The sequence below is a fragment of the Galeopterus variegatus genome, unplaced genomic scaffold (assembly GCF_000696425.1).
Source record: "Galeopterus variegatus unplaced genomic scaffold, G_variegatus-3.0.2 Scaffold24, whole genome shotgun sequence".
NCBI lineage: Eukaryota > Metazoa > Chordata > Mammalia > Dermoptera > Cynocephalidae > Galeopterus > Galeopterus variegatus.
In genome coordinates, this window is record NW_007726135.1 from 569,941 (window position 1) to 592,288 (window position 22,348).

Below are 22,348 nucleotides of genomic sequence, written 5' to 3' on the forward strand. Positions count from 1 at the left end.
TGCATGGGGAGGGACGTTGATGGTAGCTAACACTAATGATCTCCAGAGAGCCGAGCACAGCGTTAGATGCTCTGCAGGAAGTATTCTTCCTCGCACAGCTCTGGGGAAGGAGTGTGGGGGTTATCCAGTTAGGAAAAGGAGATTGGGGTTCGGGGAGTGGGAGGAATAACTAATACCGGTTGAGCCTTTATTCTAAGCCAGACTGTATTTTAAGCACTTGACTTTTATTAACTCCTTGAGCCTGCATGACAACCCATATTACAGATGAATAAACTGAGGAATACAGAAGTTTAGTCCCTTAGCTAAGGATAACCAGCCAGAGCCAGGATATGAACCCAGGCCTGTTTGTCCTGAGGCTGGTGTTCTAGACCAGCACAATAAGTACCTTGTCTCTTGAGGTGGTGAGATTCAAAGGCAAGGTCTGGTCCTTGCCTTCCATTTGCTGATTGTTTGGTGGAAGAGTGAGTTGCTTCACACAGGGGCGGTGTTCTAATAGAGGTGTGTACGTCAGAGCCTGTAGGAGGAAAGTGTGATGCCAAAAGCATCACAGGAAAAGTACCTCTAAGTAGGGTTGTAAAGGACCAGAAGCAGTTAAGCGTGGGAGAAAGCAGGCCAGGCATTCTTGGCAAGGGGACCGCATGTGTGAGCAGGTAACTAGGGCACAGAGGGGGAAGGGTGGGGAAGGGAGAGGAGGAGCTGGCCAGAGGTGAGACCAGAGTGCTCTTCCTAAGGCGCTCCGCTGGGATGGCTGGAGATGTGCCCAGGAGCACTCGCCTGCTTCCTGCCTGTCCACAGGGTCATGCAAGCAGTTCCAGGAGAGGATCCAAAGAAGTGGCTTGCCCTTGGTGCCCATGTTTCAGAAATGGCCTGAAGGGATCTGTGGCAGGGGAGTCTTTTGCAGAACCTCAGTAACTTAGTTCACGTTGGCAGTTTGTAGGAAGGCTGGCCAGTGCTGCTGCAGCACGTGGGTAAGGCTGCTGAAAGAAGTTAGCATGCGTTTCCGATGTTCTTAAGGCCTTGGGATCTGGCCCCCAGCATTCAGGGCCCAGTTGGTTTTCAGTCCTGGTTTCATGTAGCCTGGGGTCTTTTTTCCCATTCCATTCTGAACTGACTTACTGGGTCAAAAAATAAAGACGAAGTGGAATTTATTAGGCTGTTTAACAAATATTTGTAGAATGTGAGTTCCCAGGTCATCGAGAGGATCTTGGTCCTGTAAATGCTTTGGGAGGGAAGGTGGTAACTCCCATCTTGGGTTGGGTGCTGGCAGAATACCCAGAGTATATATCCAGTGGCAAGTTAGAATTTCAGGACTGTAGTTCAGACTACATAGATCAGGGAAACTTGTAAAATTCAGTGTTTTCCAGATTAGGTTAGTGCTGGAAGCTCAAAGAATAAAATAATTATGAGCAAACGTCTAAAATCTCTGTGCTCTGTAGATTTTTATGTAGGAGGAAGAAGATAAGACCACTGTATGTGTAAGGAGTCTCAGTGGGGTGCCAGTTGAACACACTGCACACCCAAGACAAGGCATGAACACCTGGGGCCAGTCCAGAGTCGATGGCATGGCTCTGTCCACCCCCTTTCTCAGCTGCCTGACTTCTCTTCTCTGTTCTTGTCTGAATGTCAGTCTCTCTGGGGAGTTTTCCCTGGCACCCCAAACTAGAGTACACATCTCTGGTGTGCGGGCAAGGACTCAAGACTTACCCGTCCTGACACTTATCCGGTGTGTCTGATTTCTTGCCTAATCTCTAGCTCTTCTGTCAGACCATGAGCCCTGGGAGGGTGGTCTTTGGCCTGTTTCTGCCTGGTATACAGCAGGTGCTCAGTAAATATTTGCCCATAGACAGTGAAGGGGTCCTTCTCCCCACACTCGTGTGCTGATGAGAGCTACAGACAGAGGGATTGACTGTTAGGATGTGGGGTGCCGGCAGCCAGTCTGGAGGTGTGTGTGGTGGGAGGGCGGGGCAGCTGTGTGTCTGAGGTGAACACCTGGACCTGGGTATTAAAAGACTTGAGGAGATTCAGCCAGGGAGAGAAGGAGGGGAGACATTTCTGGCAGTGGGAATGTGATGGGCCAAGGTCTAGGTCTGGGGAAGCGTTTGGCATGTCCAGGGACCCCCCTGCACTGCGACTGTGTTGGAGGTGTCCTCAGATGCCTGCTTGGAGAAGGCGCTGCACCGCATCTCCTGCCTCTGTGCTGTTCATGCTGCTGCAGAAAGAAGGCAGAGAGGTTCAGCTCAGGGAGGAGGAGGCCTGGGTAGACACAGGGGCCGCTGTGTAGAGAGGAGGCAGCATCCGCATGCTGAACTGGCCACAGGGATGGAGCCAAGGTAGGTGTGTGTGAGGAGGGGGCAGAGTTCAAGTCCTGGCTCTGAGACCTCCTAGCTTTACACCCCAGGAAAGCACTTGATCTCTCTGAGCCCCAGTTTTGTTCATATATGTAATGTGAATACTGCTGATGTATGAGGGCTTTGGGAGGAAGTAAAGGTGTGATGTAAGTTAACTATTCTGCACCCTGGCATCAGTCAGATGCCTCCTGTGTCCTTAGTATATGAACTTCAGATAGGGCCCAGCACAGAGTTGGTGCTCAGACACTTGCAAACTTATTAGAACTATCCCATAGAGGAAGTAGCAGGCTTGGGAGGCTGTGAGCCCCCATCATTGGAGGTGTCCTTGACAAGTCCAAATAATTATAACAACAACAAACACTTATATAAGATTTACTGGGTACCATGTGTGTTTTAAACCCTGCAACCTTCACAACAGCTGTGAAGTAGGTACTCGTATTCCCTCCTCCCCAATTTTACTTGTAAAAGAGAGGGATGCTGGGGCCCAGTGAAAGTAACACACCCAGGAGCAAGCTAGGAAGGGGTGGAGCTGACACTGGCACTCAGGACCTTGGGCTTCAGTGGGTTTTTAACTGCATCTGCTGCTGCCGCTCGTGGGTGGGTTGATATCTGTAGGAAAGCACAATAAAAAGGGGTGTTGGCGTTTTGTGGGGGGGTAGACTAGATAGCTTTGAGGGCTTCCAGCCATTTAGATTCTTTGAGTACAGGCAGAGCTGTAACCAAGAGGAGCCAGGTAGGGTAGTCCAGAGCACCTTGTGGAAGAAGTCATGTGGAGCAGGGAGGGAAGTGACTGTAGGGAGAGAACAGGTGGGTGGTTTCTCACAGTGCAAGAGGAAGGAAGCCGGTTACCTTCCATGGTAACAAACCAGTGTCCTTAGAACCTTCTCAAAGAGGTGGGGAGAAAGATACACTCCATCTGGCTATAGGATTTCGGGTCAGACTCCTTCCTTTTGCTCTCAGTTTCTCGCTGTGAGATAGCTGTGAAGTTTGAAGGTCTCTGTTCTTTCTGTGACTGCACGGCTTACCTTCTGAACGGTAGGTGGTATGTCTGAGTGTCCACACATTTGCCGTGAGCAGCCTGGAGCCAAGTGTTGTGTGTTGAAGCAGGTTTCCAGACAGATAATTCAGTAACCTGTTATGATACTGAAATACGAAAGGAATCCGTGTTTTGTACTCTTTACTGTTTCTCTGCACAGCTTTGGCTGAAGCATTTAGATTCCTGTCCTGTATTTGATGGTGGCTAATCTTAGATGTGATATACTTTCTTCTACTTTAGGTCATTTTGTGGACCCATTTCTTCTCCCACCTTTACGTTAGAGACTTGGTTGATACTGTCCTGCAGTTCTCGGTTTCCATTTCTGTCTCTAAATTCCTTTTTGGATCTCCTTTGATATCCACAGCTTCTTGAAAGCATCTCAGCCTCTGGCGACTCGTCCCTCACAGTGCTGTCAAAGCCAGCCCTCTCAACAATTAAGTCACCGTTTTCACAGCTGTCCATCTCTTCCCAAACCATTCTGAAGTCATGTGGTAATACCAGTCCACTAAACATCTGAACACCTCATGAGGTAGCAGAGCTGGTGATGCTCCAGGGCAGCTGATGTTTATTGAGCACCTGTGGTATGCCACATCTTCTACTTACCAGCTGAATGACCTCAGTCACATGCTTTAATTTCTTTAGTTTACAAAGGGGACAATAGCAACTACTTCACTGGTTTTTGTGAGGATTAAGTGAGGTAACATGTGGAAAATGTCTGGCACATTTGAGGTGTTTGGCGGATGACTAAGTAAATCAATGAATGTGATGTGGTTTTTAAACACCTTTCAAGGACACCATCCTCTGGATCTGTCCCTGTGTGTTAGCATCCCTCCTTAAGGAAACACAGAATACACATGGCTGGTCTATTAGACATGTTCCAGCTGGATCTTGGCCAGTTCTGGGGGCACTGTGCCATGACCGAGCACACCTTGGCCAGGAAGACATGAACTTATTTTCCATTCACAGCACGGTTTGGCTTTGTGTTCTTGCAGTTTGCAAACCCCGCAGATCTTTTCTCTTTCATATGGACCCTGGTTAAGCTATCTGTCTTCTACTGAATTCCTCTGAGGTTGATTTCTGAGTCCTGTGACCAGGACTTTACATTTTAACTCTGCCATGAAGTGCCTTTGTGCAGGAAGTGAATGTAATGATTTTGGAACTATTTGGATCTAGACTTCTAGATCTTTTCCCTAGTTTTTGACAAGTTACTTAATCTCTCTGAGCCTCAGTTTCCTTATTCAGACAGGAAATTCAGCACAGAACTGGTTCACACAAGGGGATGGTAGGGACAGCAGCACGTTGCTCCCGCCTCTAAGACTAAAGGGACAACAGGAGGAGCCGGGAAGCTGGGCCCCTCCCGCCGGGGCTAATAGCATGGCAGGGCCTTCTCGGTGGAAGGAAGGCCCTGATTTAATGTCCTCCTAGTCCCCCTGCTGGTGAGGAGGGATTTTCGGCCTAGGGTATGTGGATGGTCAAATACACAGCACCTGACACTGGACAGATGTGATGAATGGCAGTTTACTAGTCACATATACTCACAGCCCAGGGGAGGAGGACATGGTGCCACGCAGGGCTACGTGGGGGCCCCACTCAGGAATAGCATGAACAACCAACCAGAGGCCATGGGAGGCAGACTTTGGGGTAAGTGGGTGGGGTGCCCCCTGGTTCCCGTGCAGGGAGTGATTGGTGTGTTCCGCTCGTTCTGCAGGCTGGCAGGGAGCTGAAACCCACTGCTCAGGGATGCAGGAACTGTGCTGGTCCCCCGGTTGGGAGGCAGCGTTAGAGGGGTGCTTGTGGTGAGACCATTCAAGGCCATCCCAGTTTTGCCAGATGTCGAGGCAGCTCCTAATACTGGGCCTTGATTTTAGGCCTCACACCACACACCCCAGTTTTCAGTGAAGAGGGATTGTGTGGCAGGAGCTGGAGCCTGGGAGGTGACACAGTTTCTTCCAAGGGGCACCAGCCTGGCCTCCCCTCGTCTCCCTCCTGTCTTCCCTTCCTCCCTCAGAGCATTGTGCCTTTGGTTTTCACAGTGCCGTGAGCTTCCCGGTGCTTCCCGGACGTTACTTTGTCGAGTCTGTGAATCCACCCTGTGATGCAGTAGTCGTCCCCACTTTATACTTGAAGAAACCTGGGCTCAGGGAATCGGTTAGTCAGTGTCAAAAAGGTGCCAAACCCAAGGCCATTTGACTCCAACTCTCAAGTTTTAAAGAGAGACGTGGGATTTCAGTAAACTGAGGAAGCACCTCCCCTCCACAGGCCCTTCCCAAGTATTGTGCTGAATTCTCTGTTTCTGATTTTATAGTCTCTTCTTCTGGAGAGTCTCTCATATTGAGTATGCTTCTGCTAAACGTGGGTCTGTTTCTCTTCAAAGTGATAATAATCCAGAAACAATTACATTGTGGACAAATTTAGTTCAACTCTGATTTAGTTTGTAAGAGCAAAAGCACTGATGCTGTCAGTGAGGAGCACTGCTCATGTGGAGTGAAGCTGACGTGGCTTGCAGCTTGTGGCCTCCGCCGATGGCCGCTCTTCCTCCTCGTGCCTTGTTCGTAAGCAGGGGTGATCGTCTTGAGACACCCCTTGATTCTGGAATTTTCTTGGTACTTTGATCTATCACATTTTTTTTTTTTTTGTCTTTTTGTCTTTTTTCCGTGTCCGGCAACGGATCGCAACCCTCAGTGTTGCCCCCGTACTGGACCGGGGACCGGCAACGGGATCGCAACCCTCAGTGTTGCCCCCGTACTGGACTGGGGACCGGCAACGGGATCGCAACCCTCGGTGTTGCTCCCGCGCCTCGCTCAGCCAGTGAGCGGGAACCGGTCCGTATGTGGGATCCGAACCCTCGGGCGGGAGCGCCGCCGCGCTTCCCAAGCGGCGCACCACAGCAGTGCACCACCTGGCCGGCCCGATCTATCACATTTTAAATGCTTTTCACTTTGCTTTTGAGATGCCTCAGAATTTTCTAGGGGGATTGGTTAGTCTCATATTGTCTCTGTTACATTACCATTATCACTATTATTATTATCACTATTATCACTATTATTATTATTATTATTATTATAGAAAAGTTGTATGGCGACTTCTTGAGCTGGAATCTAGAAGAAACTCTCGCCCAGTTCCCTTTGCAGCCTGGGAAGGTGGCCACGTTCACCATCAACATCAAAGTGAAGCTGGATTTCTCCTGCCAGGAGAATCTCCTTCAGGATCTCAGTGATGGTAAGCCCTTTCCTGATTTTAATTAGCACATCACATCTCAGATACAATGCCATTTCTCCATGCCTGCTGTTTTTGCTTTGTGACTTGCTTGTCATCCATTAATACAAGCAGCCTGAGACTTCTCCTGGGTACTTTGTTAACAATGAGTTACTGTATTTGTCTGAAAGTGATAAAAGTAATTTTTAGCTAAACAATTTCTTAATTCTCACTCTTTACTGTTTTGTACTCATGTGCCAGGAGGTCATCCCAAATTAGTGGAATGTGGGAACTGTTGCATTTTTTTCAAGTATAACTGCTGTGATCCTTTAGACATCTAATTAGCTGTGATAATAAAATTCAAAGTCTGGTGACTTCTATAAGGAGAGAGAGTCTGGAGGAAATGAGAATTTGTATTTGTTGTAACATTAGGACCAGCTGATTAGGAATAAGATTTCATAAGATTAATTATGTCACATTGTGAAGCATGCATTAATATATTCATTTGGAGGCATTGTGAAATTTAAATTGTAGCAGAATGTTCTTAGGAAATATAAGCAGAAGTGTTTACAGAAGAAAGATAATTATGCCTGCACTAACTTCAATATAGTTCAGGGGAAAAAAAGACTATGAATGTGAATATAGAGAGAAATGAAGTAAAGGTGTTAAATTATTAAAAATTAGTGGCTTTAGGTAAGGGTATATGGATGTTCTTTTCTATTCTTGTAACTTTTCTGTAAGTTTGATATTTTCCAAAATAAAAAATAGGGAGGAAAGATGACTTTGTAGAACACTACTTTGATATTTTTTTTTTGTTGGTCCAAATTTTAACATACTTTATTGATTTAGGGGCCAAACAAGGCAGCATTTGGCTAGTTAAGAGAGGCACCTCAATGGAAATAATATATCACAGTGCTGTCGAGTGGTCCCCGTCACAGGATTTGAGGATGGAAAAGACAACCTTTGGGTGATATAGCTTGGGACATTCACTTATTTGTTTAAAAGGGTCCCTTCGCACACCATGGGTGAAGGAAGGCAGGAGTGCGGGACCGTGGCATGTGCTGGCGACTGCTGAGAGCTCACCCATGAGAGCAGGCAGATTGTAAGTCAGGGGAAGGGAGGGGCCAGTCTCCTACTCCCCTGAACCCGGCTTGCTGAGCCCATCCCCCCACGGACATACCCATGAATGTCTCGTTCATGTGTGCAAGTAGCTTTTGATCTCATGATGTGGGGAAACAGGGTGAGTAGTCAACGCCCCCTGTCCAAGCTGGAGGACAGGCAGGACAACAGTTTGATTCCTGCATTCTTGGCCTGGCAGCCCTTGAGGTTCTGAGGGAAAAGCTGAGGTCTTTGGGCATTGGCTTTAAAAAATATTGTCACCCAGAGTAAATAAAAAACCGATTCCTTAGAAATAATACTGCATCTCCCTATTTCTACCCATACCCTTCAATCACAGTTGGTTTTTTTAAAATTTATTTTCCCCTTTACCTATACTTTTAATACTCCCTCGTATGTGTAAAACCAATTCACACAACAACACTGCTGTCCTTCCAACTGCTCCTCTGGAGCCCCTCGCCCCCCCCAATCCCTACCCTGACCACCCTTCCCTCTGCCCAGCACTGGAGCAGGGATCACTCCGTGGGTGATGAACAGTGGTGCAGTCTTGGGCCTTCTGTTCCTGGGACATGGCTTTGCTGAAGGCTGCTAGGATGCACGCAAACGCGACACCAGGGGTCTGGGACACATCCATAGCAGAGTGGACCCCCTTTCCTGGAGGACCCCACAAGTGGGGTAGTCTGTGTGTGGTGAGCCTCCAGGTGGATTTGCAAGGCCTTCTCATTGTCATCTGAGCGAGGGACCAGTGGTTACTTGTGATGTCATCTTTCATGGGATCCTTTGGGGGTTGAACTCCTCATGGGAGAAGCGGCCACTGATGGGGAGAATCAGCCTTCCTGTGATTCTCCAGATCAGCAGAGGATCTGGGATGCTCAGTTCAACCACAGAATCAAGCTTCTCTTTCCTCTTTGTAATGAGGTCTGAGGGAGGCCATCTGCAAGAAAGAGGCCTCCAAATTCTTCTCAGCGCTCCACTGCCATCCCGCTGCTCACCAGTCTCCCAGCACCCATGGTTGCCTTCAGCTTTTTCCCACCTCTGAGCCAGAAGCCACCATAGCCCTCAGCATGTCCACAGTGGCCAAACAGACCCAGAAGTTCTTGTCCAATCTGGGTGCCTGGGCACCCTTGCTAGCAATGGGCAGCCCTAGCAGCATGGTCCGGATGGCTTCAGGTACTTGGGTTTGGCAGCTGCCATGCTGGGAGTCATGTCCACCAGAGCATCTCACTGCCATCTGCCTGCACACCTCCCTTTGGTCTGTTATGTTTTGATTTCCAAATGAATTCTCAAAAGGCAAACTATTTCTCTTATCTTCAATCCTTGGGAAGCGAACTGTCTGTGTTCCTCATACAACCAGCCTATAGGGTAAGAGAAGTCACCTTTCCACACAGAAAACAGTATGTTCATTTCCTATGAAACAATACCCAGAAATTTCTGATTTCTTGGAATTTTATGTTTAAGATTAGAAATCTTAGAAGATGGTGGTAAACTGTTCTAGGTTTTGGATATCTGTGAATTACCCAGTAATACAGACTGAGCAACTTGGATAACACAAACCACTTAGCTACATGGCTTCAGCATCTTGCAAGAGGAAACAGAACACAACCACAGTTGCCCCTTGAACAATGCATGTTTGAATTGTGGGGGTCCACTTATATACGTGGGTTTTTTTCTATTAAATATACATACTGTACTGTGAATGTATTTTCCTTATGATTTTCTTAATAACATTTTCTTGTCTCCCACTGTATTGTAGGAATACAGTATATAATACATATCACATACAAAATATGTGTATATCAACTGTTTATGTTATCAGTAGGCTTCCAGTAAACAGTAGGCTGTTAGTAGTTAAGTTATTGGGGAGTCAGAAGTTATGCATGGATTTCGAACTAACACCCATGTTGTTCAAGGGTCAACTGTAGTTAAGTACTTAACTATTTAACTTCTAATAGCCTACTGTTACATTGGCTACTTAACTGTTTGGTTAGGTATGTCATGATTTTTCCAATATATTTACTGAAAAAAATCCATGGGTAAGTGTACCCCCGCAGTTAAAACTGGTGTCCAAGGGTTTGCTGTAGCGAACTGACAGATCCAGGATCCTTCAAACAACCAACAGTTTCTCATCGGACAGTTCAGTGGCCGCGTTGAGAACAGTGGCTGAAAAGCGAGAGCTTTGGCATGTTCCAGCAGCAGATGAGCGCAAAGAATTGTTCTAGAACAAAGACCCAGCTGAGGAGAAGCTGCTAGGAACGATGTGGGATAGAAGAGCCAAGGAAAGAGAAAGTCCAGCTAAAAGTGTGGGCGGAGAGCGGAGCTGAGTCACTTAGAAAATTAGCTCTCACATTTTTGCGCACCTCCCAAAAAATAACACACCCAAAACCCACGAAAGCGTGCCAGAAGAATGTGCTCAGTGGTGAAAGTTATGAAGTATTTCAAAATGAGTTAAAAGACAGTGAGAAGTGATACAAGTTACAAAAGAATAACATAAATCTGAAGTAGAAAAACTCAGATATGAGATGGATAGAACTCAGGAAAGAGCTTGAAACACAAGAAAAAATTTTTTGTAGCTGTTCATTCTCCAGGAAGTGAATATACCTAACAGATACATTAAGGGGAACAAAAGATGAGAAGGAGGGGAAAAAAAGAATTAACAGAGAAAAGCGACACATCTGGAAGACAGGCGGAGAAGATCTAACATGTGTACGTATATGTCATGCACACACACACATACAAATCATCTCCTATGAGACACCAAAGAAGGGAGCCAGTACAGCAGGACCACATGTTCAAAACTGTAAATCAAGAGAACTATCTGAAATTTAAAAAAATCCTTGAAACTATTTACTGAATGGGCATACTGTGTTCCTGAGAACATTGACCCAGAATGACCAAGGCATATTCTGATAAAAGTACTGAACTTGAAAAAAAAAAAAATCTTTTGGGCCTTCAGATCAAAATAGCAAGTGATTTATCATCAAATAAAAAAAATCAGATTACCATTGGTCTTTTTGACAGCAACAGTATATGCCAGAAATAACAGAATAGTGTTTTAGGTCCTTGTGTAAAGAAAGTGTGATTTTTAGGTCCAGCTATACTAATTTCAGATATAACCAGCTCAGACAAATTGTTGTCAACATGTAGGAACACAAGGATTATGTTCTCATGATTCCTTCTTGAGGATTCTTCTAGGTGAGGACAACCAAAACAACAAGGGACACATTGTCATGAGGACTTGTGGTGAGCACTAAACATACAGTTACTTGTGCAGCTGAGGCCACATGAGTGCTGAAAGGAGTGCCATGGCAGTCTGCTCTCATGGAATCCAGACACTATAGAAATTTAAAAGACAGGGAGCACGGGGAAATCATATGCAAAAGTAATTTTTAAACAGTTTTCAGTCATTATTTTGGTAGAGATAGTGTTGATGTTGGTATTGATATTTTGAAGCTGTGTATTAATTTGGAATGAAGTAAATGATTAATTTTGCGATAATCTAATTCTGTCATCTGAGTCTGCTCTTGAACTAGGATTCTCCTTTAGAAGACAGGAGGTAACTAACGTAGGATAGAAGAGGTTAAGTAAAAACCTTACAGTCTGTCTGTCTACCTCTCATCTATCTCCTAGTCCTGTACACTATCAAAGCCTAGACACTGACCAGCCCCACAGCAGGGAGCGCTCCTAATGCCCACGTCGTGGTCTAGAAACACTCTGTCCCACTCAAGGAAACCAGTGCTTCCTGGAGAAGTGGCCAGTCCAGGTCTGGAGCAGGTGGTGGAGCCGCAGGATGGCAGCGTGAGCACCAGTAAGAGTGATAACTGTGACTCAGTCCAGGAGCTCCTAATGCTGCTAAGAAGAGCTGTTCACCTTTGGAAAGTGGTGGGGGCCAATTCATTATTTTGAAAATGATGAGCGTTTATTCTGCCTTTCTATACAAGCTATCACTGGACAATCTAGGGGATTGATGAGGGGAATTTCTCGGATGATAGAATTGGAGTATTGTCATTTTACAGTCCTTACTAGATTCGTGGGTTGAGACCATGGGCACCCACATCACAAAATGAGAGAAAGCTGCACGTCACGTTCCTCCTGTTGGGCTAGCACAGCACCTCCTATGACCTGGCACTGCCCCCAGATCACACCCGAGTCTGAGCAGCACTGCAGCTCTAACTGCAAATATACAGGACGTCAGAGGACAGACAGACTTGGTAAACTGCACCACGGGGATGCGTCAGCGGTACACACTCCAGGAGACTCTGCGGTCAAATGAACTGGTTTCTTCAGCAGGTGGATTATAAGGTGGAAAAAAAAGGGATGAAGTTCTGGAGACAGATGGTGGTCATGGTTGTCCAACTGTGAATGTACTTAATGCTGCTGAACTGTGCACCTAAATATGGTTAAAATGGTAAATTGTGTGTTGTGTATTTTACAGGCACACAGATGCAAAACCAAACCAAAACGGGGGGAAGGGCTACCTGTAGTTCAGAAGGGATCTAAACGACATATTTGAAAACAGGCGCAGCTAAACGGTGGTGTTCATAGCTGCTTGACCAGCTAGTAAAATGATAAAGAAAAGCAAGGAGATGACTATCAGAAAGCCAGGAGAGGGGTGACTTGGTGGAGAGGGAGGAGATTATGGTTGGGGCGAGGCAAATCGAGGGTCTCTGGGTGGCTGGCAGGATTTCGTTTCTTGACCTGGGCGGTGGTTTCCAGGGTGTTTGCTTCGTAGTAATTCATTAAGCTGTACATTTACGAGGGGTCTTCAAAAGGTTTGTGGAAAGATGCTTATTATCTCTCAATTCTTTTTCACGAACTTTTTGAAGTACACTGTATTTTATGCAGTTTTGTCAATCAGCATTTTATTTTACAATAAAATATTTTCAAAAGAATAGAACAATTAGGAATATCCTGGCAATAATACTTTTACATAACAGACAGCTTTCTCATCTGATCAGACCGAAGAATTAGTTTTATCCAAAAAGTTTATCATCAAGGTACTATCCTGAAGATCAAGACAGTCTGCTGCATGTGTCCCCTTTGTCTGAGGGACACCTCTGAGCACAGTGAGCTTTCGGAGAGATGATAAATGGGTGTTTTGATTTCATTGGGATCGATGGTTTAAATGAAAACCACCTTCAGGGGTTGCTATTACTTGACAAGAGAATGAAAATGTCAACTGCTTTGGTTTCCTTTTCAACCAATTAATTATTTAATTTGGTTTTCTTTTTCTGAGTACTTTTTGGCTCTCAGTTTTATAAGAGAATTGTTAGCTTTCTCTGCTGGGGAACGGTGGTCCTTAGCATCACAGGGCGAGGTGAGGCTGGAGATGTCATCTGGTCTAATCAGTCAGTTTTACGTGACGGGAACCTGAGTCCCAGAAAGGTGAGGTGGTTTGTCCAGGGCCTCACACCGCAGACCCAGGGGCACTGCTCACTGCGGGTGCTTGCCTCACCGTCCCACCCCTTCCCTCCTTTAGGAGCAAACAGCAGTGTGTCCAGGTACGTCTTTGTGGTGGCTATAGAGGTAAGTTCTGGTTTGCTGGGAGTGGAATGTCACAGTTCTGTCAGATAAACGGAGACTTGAATTTTTTAAAATGGGGGTATGATACCAGTACAAGTGAAGTGTGTCCCACCCTTGGTGGAGGGCAGGGGGTAGGAAGTGGGCAGCGTGGTCTGTCCTTTAAATGGTTGCTGCTTTTGTATCCTGAGAAGGGACCAGTTGACTCTGGTGAGTAGCATTTATTTAATCTCATGAATCTTCATGCCATGGGGAAGACAGGCTTGTCTGCATCATAGGTCTCCCCGTCATTAAACATTCATTTATTCAAACAATATGGACAAGGGTGTGCCTAGTTTTGCTTTTGTGAAGTGCTGTCTCCACTCCTACAGCCCTTCCTCTCAGCAGATGACCTCCTTTCAAAGATAGATGGAGGTCATGAGGCAGGAGCTCTCTCGGCTTCTCCCTCTCCCTCTGGAATACACTGTATTTCCATGTGTTTGATCCTGGGGAAGGTGTGTCACTCCTGATTAGGGGCACATTCTGACTTGTGTTCTGCATCAAGTGTCCTTTCCCTCTGGACTTTTGAATTTGTCAGTGGTGGCATTCTTCTCTCTCTCTCTCTCTTTTTTTTTGTGGCTGGCCCGTAAGGGGATCTGAACACTTGACCTTGGTGTTACAAACACCGCGCTCTAACCAACTGAGCTAAGTGGCTAGCCCAAACTTGCCAGTGTTCTTCTAAGACACAGTCTTCGGATGACCAGCCTCAGAGCGCACTTGCTAAAACAAATTCCTCAGCCCACCCAGCTCTTCTAAACCCCTGCCTGTGGGTGCTGGGCTGGAATCTGTACTTCTCAGCCTGCTGAAATCAGGCTTCTGGCCTCCCCTCGCCATCTCCTGGTTGCAGTTGTCAGGCCCGGACACACCCTCTCCTGACCTCGGATGCTGCTCTCCCAGGCTCTTCCTGCACCTCGCTGGCGTTGTCCTCCAGAAGCTCCGTCACTGTCTGCATTCCAGCTACTGCTGTGCCTAACAATTTCGTCCTCCCTCTTTTGCTCTTCTTAAGCCATATTTCTCCTGCAGGACTCTAAAAACTCCAACACTATAGTAATGACTCTGAAATCTTTATTTCTGGACCTGAATTCCACTCCTATAGTCTTAGCTGGCTTCCTGACATTTTCACCTGCCAGTCCCCAAAGCACCTCCGTTCAACCTGTGTAAACTCTGATACGTTGTAATTCACCGCCAACTGCTCGTCATTCTGTGTTTCATCCACCCAGAAGGGCAACCAAGAGACCCGGGAGTCATTCTGGACTATTCTCTTTCTGCTAGAGCTTCATTAGTTCATCGCTGAAACCTGTCTGTTCCTTCTCATGCATAGTCCTACATTCTGTCCCCCACGTTGCACTCTTACACGTTGCACTCTTATGCACACTAATCGTCTTTCATTTAAACTGTTATACGGGCCCAGTAGCTCTTCCGTCACCAGCCTCACCTTCCCGAATCCATCTTCTATTGTGTCTCAGGTTTTCTCAAAAAACAAGCATTCGCCTCACTGTGGCATGCATCCATCCTTTGCCTGCTGACCCCAACATTAGTCACTTCCTCTTTCAAGCCAAGCATGTCCTTTCCCTTGTGTATTCTCATGGCAAAGGCAGCTCCTCCCTGTGTGTCACCTTGCACCTGCCAGTGCTGTTCTAGTTTCTCTGCACTGTTTCCCTTTATGTCCCTCTATTCCCAATACCCAGCACAGGGCCTGGCTCAGAGAAGATTCCCAGCAAATATTCATTGAATGAGGGGATAAAAGGCACGTTGTGAAGCCCAACTCAGTGTTCCAGTCCCTGAGTTCAGTGAAGGGGGATCTGTCTGTGCTGGGATGTCAGGGGTTGCTTTCTGAGTAAAGGTCCTTGAACGGGGCCTGGCTGAAGGTGGCCCCAACACCACTAGGCATGGGTGGAGGCAACAGGGTCTCCCTGAATAAAGAAAGATCTGGGCAGGCCTGAAACTCTTGAAGTAATTGGGCTTTACTGGAAGGATACTGGAGAACCACCTGAAGGTTTTTTTTTTTTTTTTTTTAAAAGAAGGTTGGTTTGTGCATGTACTCATAAGTGGGAGCTAAGAGAGAAAGAAGGAAGGAAAGAAAGACTACAGTGGTACTTTGGACTTGCAGAGGGAGAGGACATACCTTGGGATACAAAGTGGAGTGGGGGAAATGGGAAGGGGGTGGGAGGTTGGGGATAATTGGGTGGGAGACACGGGGTACAAACGCAATTTGGGGTGATGGGCATGCTGCCAGTATGAATCTGGCCTTCACATCTTGGGAATGAGGGGTGACAATTGGCTTTGTATCTCATGAATATTTGTAACAATAAAAAAATAAAATAAAAAATAAAGAAGGTTGGTTTGATGGGGACTCTGTTTTAAGAAGGTGAGTGGGCTGGATTGGAAGTATCACTGAGCTTCACCTGGGCGTGGCAGGTGACAAGTGCAGTTGTCTAAGGGTGAGATGGGCAGGTCTCAATCAGGGGGTTCCAGGTGGGCTGGAGGAAACTCAGCAGGCTGGCAAGGCTGTTCTCCCCCAACGACATCCTTCCCCTGTCTCCCTGCACACTGTCACTGCAGAACACTGCTGTGTTTGCAGCTCAGAATTTAGTAGCAGGTCAAGCAGTTGGGTGAGCTCCTATTAGAATCTGTTCTGTTCCCCATGGAAAGATGCATCTCTTGTTGCCTGAAATGCCTCATGTTTATCAGGCTAAAGACAAACTTTGCCTGTGCGAAGTTGGAATCAGTTCAGTTCTTTGTCCCGAATTGGAGGCTAATGTTAAAAAAAAAAACAAAAAAACATATTTATGTTTGGCATTTCATTATATTTTGCTTCTTCACAATTTGATGATAACAGATGCTTCCACTTATCATTGTGGCCAGGAATTAATTTCTTTTGGGAGTTATCACTTTCAAATACACTATATCCACTTTAGTAGCTTGCCCCTTTCCTCTATTACTGTACTCTGAAATAGGGACAGTTATTCAGTGTCTTTGTCCTAGTCTGCTGCTCTACCTGAAAATAAATACTAATTTTTGGAATTCAAGTCTTATTTTTTAAAGAACCGTGACTCATCCCGAATTACCCAGGAGTCAAAGACAAAGGTGACTAGAATTTTAATGCTATGATATTTTTTCTTTGCAGTTCCTAGATGCCTGAGTTCTTCACAGACATTTATTTATTTATTCATTTATTTTTGAGAAGAAAGCCGGGATTTTATGGAACTTGGGTTTTTGCTGAGGTTAGGGGGTATAGGAGACAAAAAGAGAATGAGTATGTATAGAGCGCTCACCATGCTCAGGGCGTGTTCTTACGGCCCTTGCTACGTGCCCTTTAAGTGGCCACTTGCTGCAGCTGTGGTAGAGGTCAGCCTGGCCTCGGGTCCGGACCCCGTGCTCCATGGCAGATCTGCGCCTGCATGGTCCCCAGCCTGCAGGCTGTGCCTGTGCACTCGATCTTTCCTGCTGTGCCAGCGCATCTTGAGGGCAGGGTCGCAGTCTCCTTTGTGATTTAATGTCCTGCTTCTAGCTCCACTATCTTGCTTTACCTCTGCCTCCCAGGCAGCTGTCAGTTTCATTTGCAGATTTTTCCTTTTCTTCTTTACTGTTAAAGACTGGAATTCCCTAGGGTTCCATCCATCGTCCTCCTCTCCTTTGTTCCTAAGCTCTGTCTCTCAAGACTTTCCCATCTGCTTATATGGCTTCAGTGACCACCCCTGCCTTCTGACACCTGCCCGTAAGGCCCTTGATTTTTAGGGGAGATTCAGGGGGAGATTATGGGTGAGGTTTGGTTCAGGGCAGCTGTTCACCTTCCCCAGTGGCGGTGGGTTTCTGGCAGTGCCTCAAAACTGCTACCTTCTTTGTGGCTCTTGTCCTTGCTCTGACTCCACAGGGCGAAGGGGAGGCTGGCCTGATGTGCTGACTGCTGGTCCCCTTTCCAGCTGGCTCCAGGGAGCAGCTTTCTCAGGATCCTCCTTTATCTTCCCAGTAAGCTCCTGGCGCAAAAGTCTGCAGAAGGGGAAAGCCCCTCTGTCTGAAGCCCCTAGGCCTTTATACTCTTGCCAGCCCACCCCAGGCCTCAGGCAGCTCGTAAGGATCTCGGGCTGAACCTTTGGTGGGCTTGCCTGGTGTTCGCAGAGTCCTGTGCAGGCAGAGCTGGGGGTCTGCTTCCACCCGCAGGTGCCTCTCTCCACATTCCAGGTTAATTGTTTTCCCTGTGACTTGGGTACTCTAATCAGTTGGGAGAAGTTAATTTTCAGTGCATCCAGCTTTTTTTTTTCTTTCTCCTCATTGTAAGGGTGGGAGCACTGCTTTTCCAAGCTCTCTGCACCTTAGAGCTGAAATTGGGTTCTCATCTTACATTTTGATTCAGACCTGCAATTATTTTCGGATTGTAGCAGCCATGTGTCACATTATGCATGGCTTTTGTTTTGTGTTCAGTGGGTTATCTGCCTTTGTTCTGAAGGAACAAGGTTAAGGATGCCCTGGACAGCTTGCCCATCGTTATATTTAGCCAGTGCTACCTCCCAGCCTCCTGATGCACAGATAGGAATTTCACAGCACGACAGCTAAGCCACGGGAAAGGTCAGCCTATGCCTGCCTCCCTGCAGCTCCCAGGAGCACCCTCTGAGTGCCGGGACTCTCTTCCATACAGAAGGCTTCACAGCACCCGTCTGCCGAATTCTTGCCCCAGACATCTGTCTAATAACCTGTTAAGTGACTTATCCCTGAGTCACTGTTAGCCCTGTGGGCGGGAAGGTTGACTTAGTTCTTCGATTAAATTCAGGTTGGAAAATAACTTCTTAACCCACCAGGAGAGAATGAAAATCTGGGTTTTTGTCGTTCATCAGCAACAGATGATCCTGTTGCAGCAACTGGAGCTTAAGTCTTTGGGACCAGTGTTTACATCGTTCTCATTGCTGCCCTTTCCAGTCAGGCTGGTGGGGATTCACCACATGACACATTAGGTAGGTGCTTGGCAGAGGGGATTCAAGGGTGATTTTGTCCAAAGAAGAAAGGGATGATTTCTGCAGATCGCTGCAGGTTGGTTGACTTAGCACACGATGTTGATCACAGCAAATCTTGTCAACTTGGTTTTCTAAGTATTTCCACCCCTTCTCTCCATATCCGCCGTCACTGCTCTGATTCAGGCCCTTGGCCTTCCTCATCTTTCCATTTTAGTAGTCTTTTGATTGGTCTCCATGCTGCTATTTTGCCCCTCTCCACTGTCTTTTACATCGCCACCACAACCCTGTTTCTGAGGCCGAATCTGATTACGTTCCTTGTCTGCCGTATGACTTTGGCGGCGTTGCACTGCCCTCAGCAGGGTCTCGGACGTGCCGTCCTGGTCCCTCCCTTGCTGCCGTGTGGTCTCATTGCCCACTCTTCTCCCTCATTTAGTTTCTATTCCAGAAATGCAGAATGACTTGCATGTCTCTGATGTGCCCTGCCGTCATGTTTACTGCTTGCAAGTACAGACCGGTGGTTCTCCAACTTTTCTGCACACTGGAATCACCTGGGGATCTTTTAAAAATCTGCGTGGCTCCCACCCGTACACATTGTGATTTAATTGGCATCAGGGTTTTTAAAAGTACCCCAGATGATTCTAATGTGTAGCACGGTTTGGGAACCACTGGTGTGGGTTGTCTTCACTTCTGCATGTCTACTTCAAAATGCCTGCCCATTCCCCAAGTCTCAGGGCAGCTGTGCCAGGCGGACCCAGGTGCTGCTTGTTCTCTGTGTGCTGGTGAGCTTGGAGATCTGGAAGGGCAGGTCTCCTGACCAAATGATTGTTCAGGAGCTCTTTGGATGTTCTTTGTCCTTTGCTCTTCCATATCAGTTTTAGAATCAGTTTGTCAAATTCCTCAAAGTAGTCTGTTAAACTATAGATTAAGATTGCTTAGAATCTATAGATCAATTTTGGGGAAAGTGACACTTGTATGGTACTTGGTCTTCCTATATGAATATTGTCTGTCTCTTCATTTATTTGTCTTTAATATCTTTCAGTAACATTTTATAATTTTCTCTATAAAGGTCTTATAGTATTTTACAAGATTATCCTTAGATATCTTATTTTTTATCGAAAATGGTATTTGAAGTCTTTTTTATGGAAGTATAACTTACATAAAGAAATGAATACTGTAAACATTAAACTTACAGCTTGACAAATTTTTATTGTTATGCTCCTGTGAATGTAGATAATCACCATCCAGATCACACGAGTAATAACCAGTACCCCTCTGCTTCCCTTGAGTTGTGTGCCATTCAATAACTCCCTGACAAAGTAATTTGACTTCTATCATTGTAGATTAGTTTTGCCTGTTCTTAAATTTAGTATAGAAGAAATACAATGTACATTCTTTGTGTCTTTTTTTTTTCTCATCGGCTTAAAATGACACAAATGTATTCTTTTACATTTCTGGAGGTCAGAATTCCGAAGTCAGTATATACTTTTTTGTCTTTTTTTCTCCCCCACTCAGCATTATGTCTGCAAACCATGCACTCAACATTATTTCTGCCACTACTGCTGCTGGATCTGTGGTAGACTGCTGTTGCTACTGCTGAGGACTGAGCTCGTTGTCTACCAATGGCTCCTGGGATCTTTCCCAATTACTTAGCGTGGACCTGCATGTGAGGGGTCTGGTGACCCAGTCTGTACAATGGGTTTGAAAGGTCTGAGCCCCAGCCCTGACAATACAAATGGGAACTTAGTACAACTAAAATAATGAAACGTTTTGGCTTTAGTTATGAATTGATTTAACGATACTATTATACTATTATGAATGGTGCTGCTATAAACATTCTTGCACATGTATTTGGTGGACAGAAGCCCGCATTTCTGTTGGTTTTAATAGATCAACAGCCAAACAGGTTTCCAAAGTGGTGGTTTTGACGTCCACACACATAACAGCAATGCGTGTGAGCTCCCCTTGCCCCAGCTCTCACCACACCTTGCTATTGTCAGTCTTTTAAGTTGTAGTTGTTCTGGCCCATGAGTGGTGGTATCTCATTGTGGTTTTAACTTGTTTCCCAGGTGTAGGGAAAGTATAGGAAAATGGTCAGAGCCCCTCAGATGTTCAGAATTTTGTCAAGCATTTGATGTAAATATGCACGTGTACCCAGGTGTTCCTTGGTTATTGTCTAATGTAATTGCGCATGTGCACCCAGGTGTCCTGGGTTATGGACTTAAGTATAAAGGACAAGTGGCTCTGATCTACAGGGCCCTTCTCCTGGGATGCACCTTGGGGGGCGGGGGGGAATGGGGAAGCTGGTACTGCTGCTGGAGGCTGTTGCTACAAGCTGTTGCTGCCAGTGCCCCTAGGAGTCCCTGAGAGGACACTGCTGCTGCAACTGAGGACTGAGCTCGTGTCATCTGCCAATGGCTCCTGGGCTCTTAATTATCTAGCGTGGACCTGCATGTGCGGGGTCTATGACCTAGCCTGGCATGTGAGGGGTCTGGTGACCCAGCCTGGCATGTGAGGGGTTTGATGACCCTGTGTGTAAAATGGGTTTGTAGGGTCTGTGGGCCTTGAGCCCTAGCCTGACAAAACAAATGGAAACTTAGCATAACTAAAATAATGAAATGATCTGGCTTTATTTATGAATCGCCTAGCCATACAATTGGCATAGTCACTTAGCTTTACAATTGGCTCTGTCGGCAGGAGTCCCACAGTAACATGCATGCTCCCTATTCAATAATGACGACCTCATACGTGCCCCACAATACTGTACAGAAATTAATCCAGTACAGCTCACAGGCCTACATGTAAAAACCAAAATAATAAAGATTCTAGAATAAAACATAATATTTCCATGATGTAGGTAAAGATATAGGTAAAGATTTCTTAAACATAAGTTAGCACTAACCAAAAGGAAAAGAATAATAGAATTAAGAAATTCTGTTCGTCAGAAGACATCAGTAAGAGTAAAAAGCCCAGCCAGGGACTGTAAGAAGATACCTGCAATATTAATAACTCACAAAGTGCTAATATCCAACACGTGTTGAATATTCCTACCAATTAGAAGGTAAATAGACCAATAAAAAATGAGGAAAATGTTTTGACAGACACCTTACGAGAGCATACACTCAAATCATATTATTAAGTAAGCACATGAGAGCTGTGTGATGTCCCTAGTTACCTAGAGCAGAGCTGCGACAATAGCTGCACTGTCTGGTTGGGTATAGAATATTTGGAATTGTGTCGTACAGTTTTAAGTTATGGAAGTAACTGTTAGTATTCTGTTATAACCAGGTAATAGGACTTACAAAATTTCCCCTCTGTTTTTGGGTTTTTAATAAAGCAGCAAGTAGTTCAGCAAAGCAGGCAATTGTAGTTCCTGTTTTTCTCTCTCTTACAAATATTTATCAGGTATCTGTTTTATTCTGTGCACTCCACTGCTCTTGGGATTGTCTTGAGGAGTGAAATAAGATGCAGTGCCTGCCCTCCAGGAGATCGGTGTCTAGTGCAGCGTTGTCTGGCAGAACTCTACTCGTTGAAAGGACCTGATCTGTGCTGTCTGGTACGGTCACCACTAGCCACAGGTGGATGGTGGATCTAACAGAGTGATTGTTAATCTTATTTAAATTTAATTACTTTAAATTTAAATACCCACATTTCCCTAGTGGCACATGTATTAGCATAAGTCTAGTGGGAGAGACAAGCAATTTCACAATACATGAAAAATTATAACTTTGCTAAGTGCTTGCTACGAAAAGTAAATAATCCTGTGATAAAGGTTTAACTAATTTAAAGAGTTAAGGAAGGTTTTCCTGTGGAAGTGATGATTAAGGTAAGATTTACAGAATGAGCAGGACTCAAATAGGTGAAAGGGTTGGATGGGAAAAATAGTTTTTATTTTTTATTTTTATTTTGTCAATATACAATGTAGTTGATTATTGTGTCCCATCACCGAAACCTCCCTCCCTCCTCCCTCTCCCCCCTCCCACCCAGGTGTGTCCCCTCCATTTTCTTGTTGTAAGAACTTCAAAAAAAAAAATTGTGGTTGTTTTATCTTCCTCCCCCCCCCGGTTTTTTTTGTTTATTTTGTTGTTGTTGTTGTTTGTTTGTTTTTGTGTGTGTGAGAGTGTGTGTGTGTGTATGTGTGTGTGTGTGTG

General features: G+C 45.7%; 1 protein-coding gene across 1 annotated transcript in view; it reads left to right on the forward strand.

Moving 5' to 3' along the window:
• Positions 1 to 22,348, forward strand: part of TRAPPC9 (trafficking protein particle complex 9) — a 672,769-nt gene that overhangs the window by 175,739 nt on the left and 474,682 nt on the right. Inside the window, exon 17 of the mRNA XM_008568452.1 lies at positions 6,451 to 6,603. Coding sequence (XP_008566674.1) covers positions 6,451 to 6,603 — 153 coding nt within the window. The remainder of the gene's footprint in view (positions 1 to 6,450; positions 6,604 to 22,348) is intronic.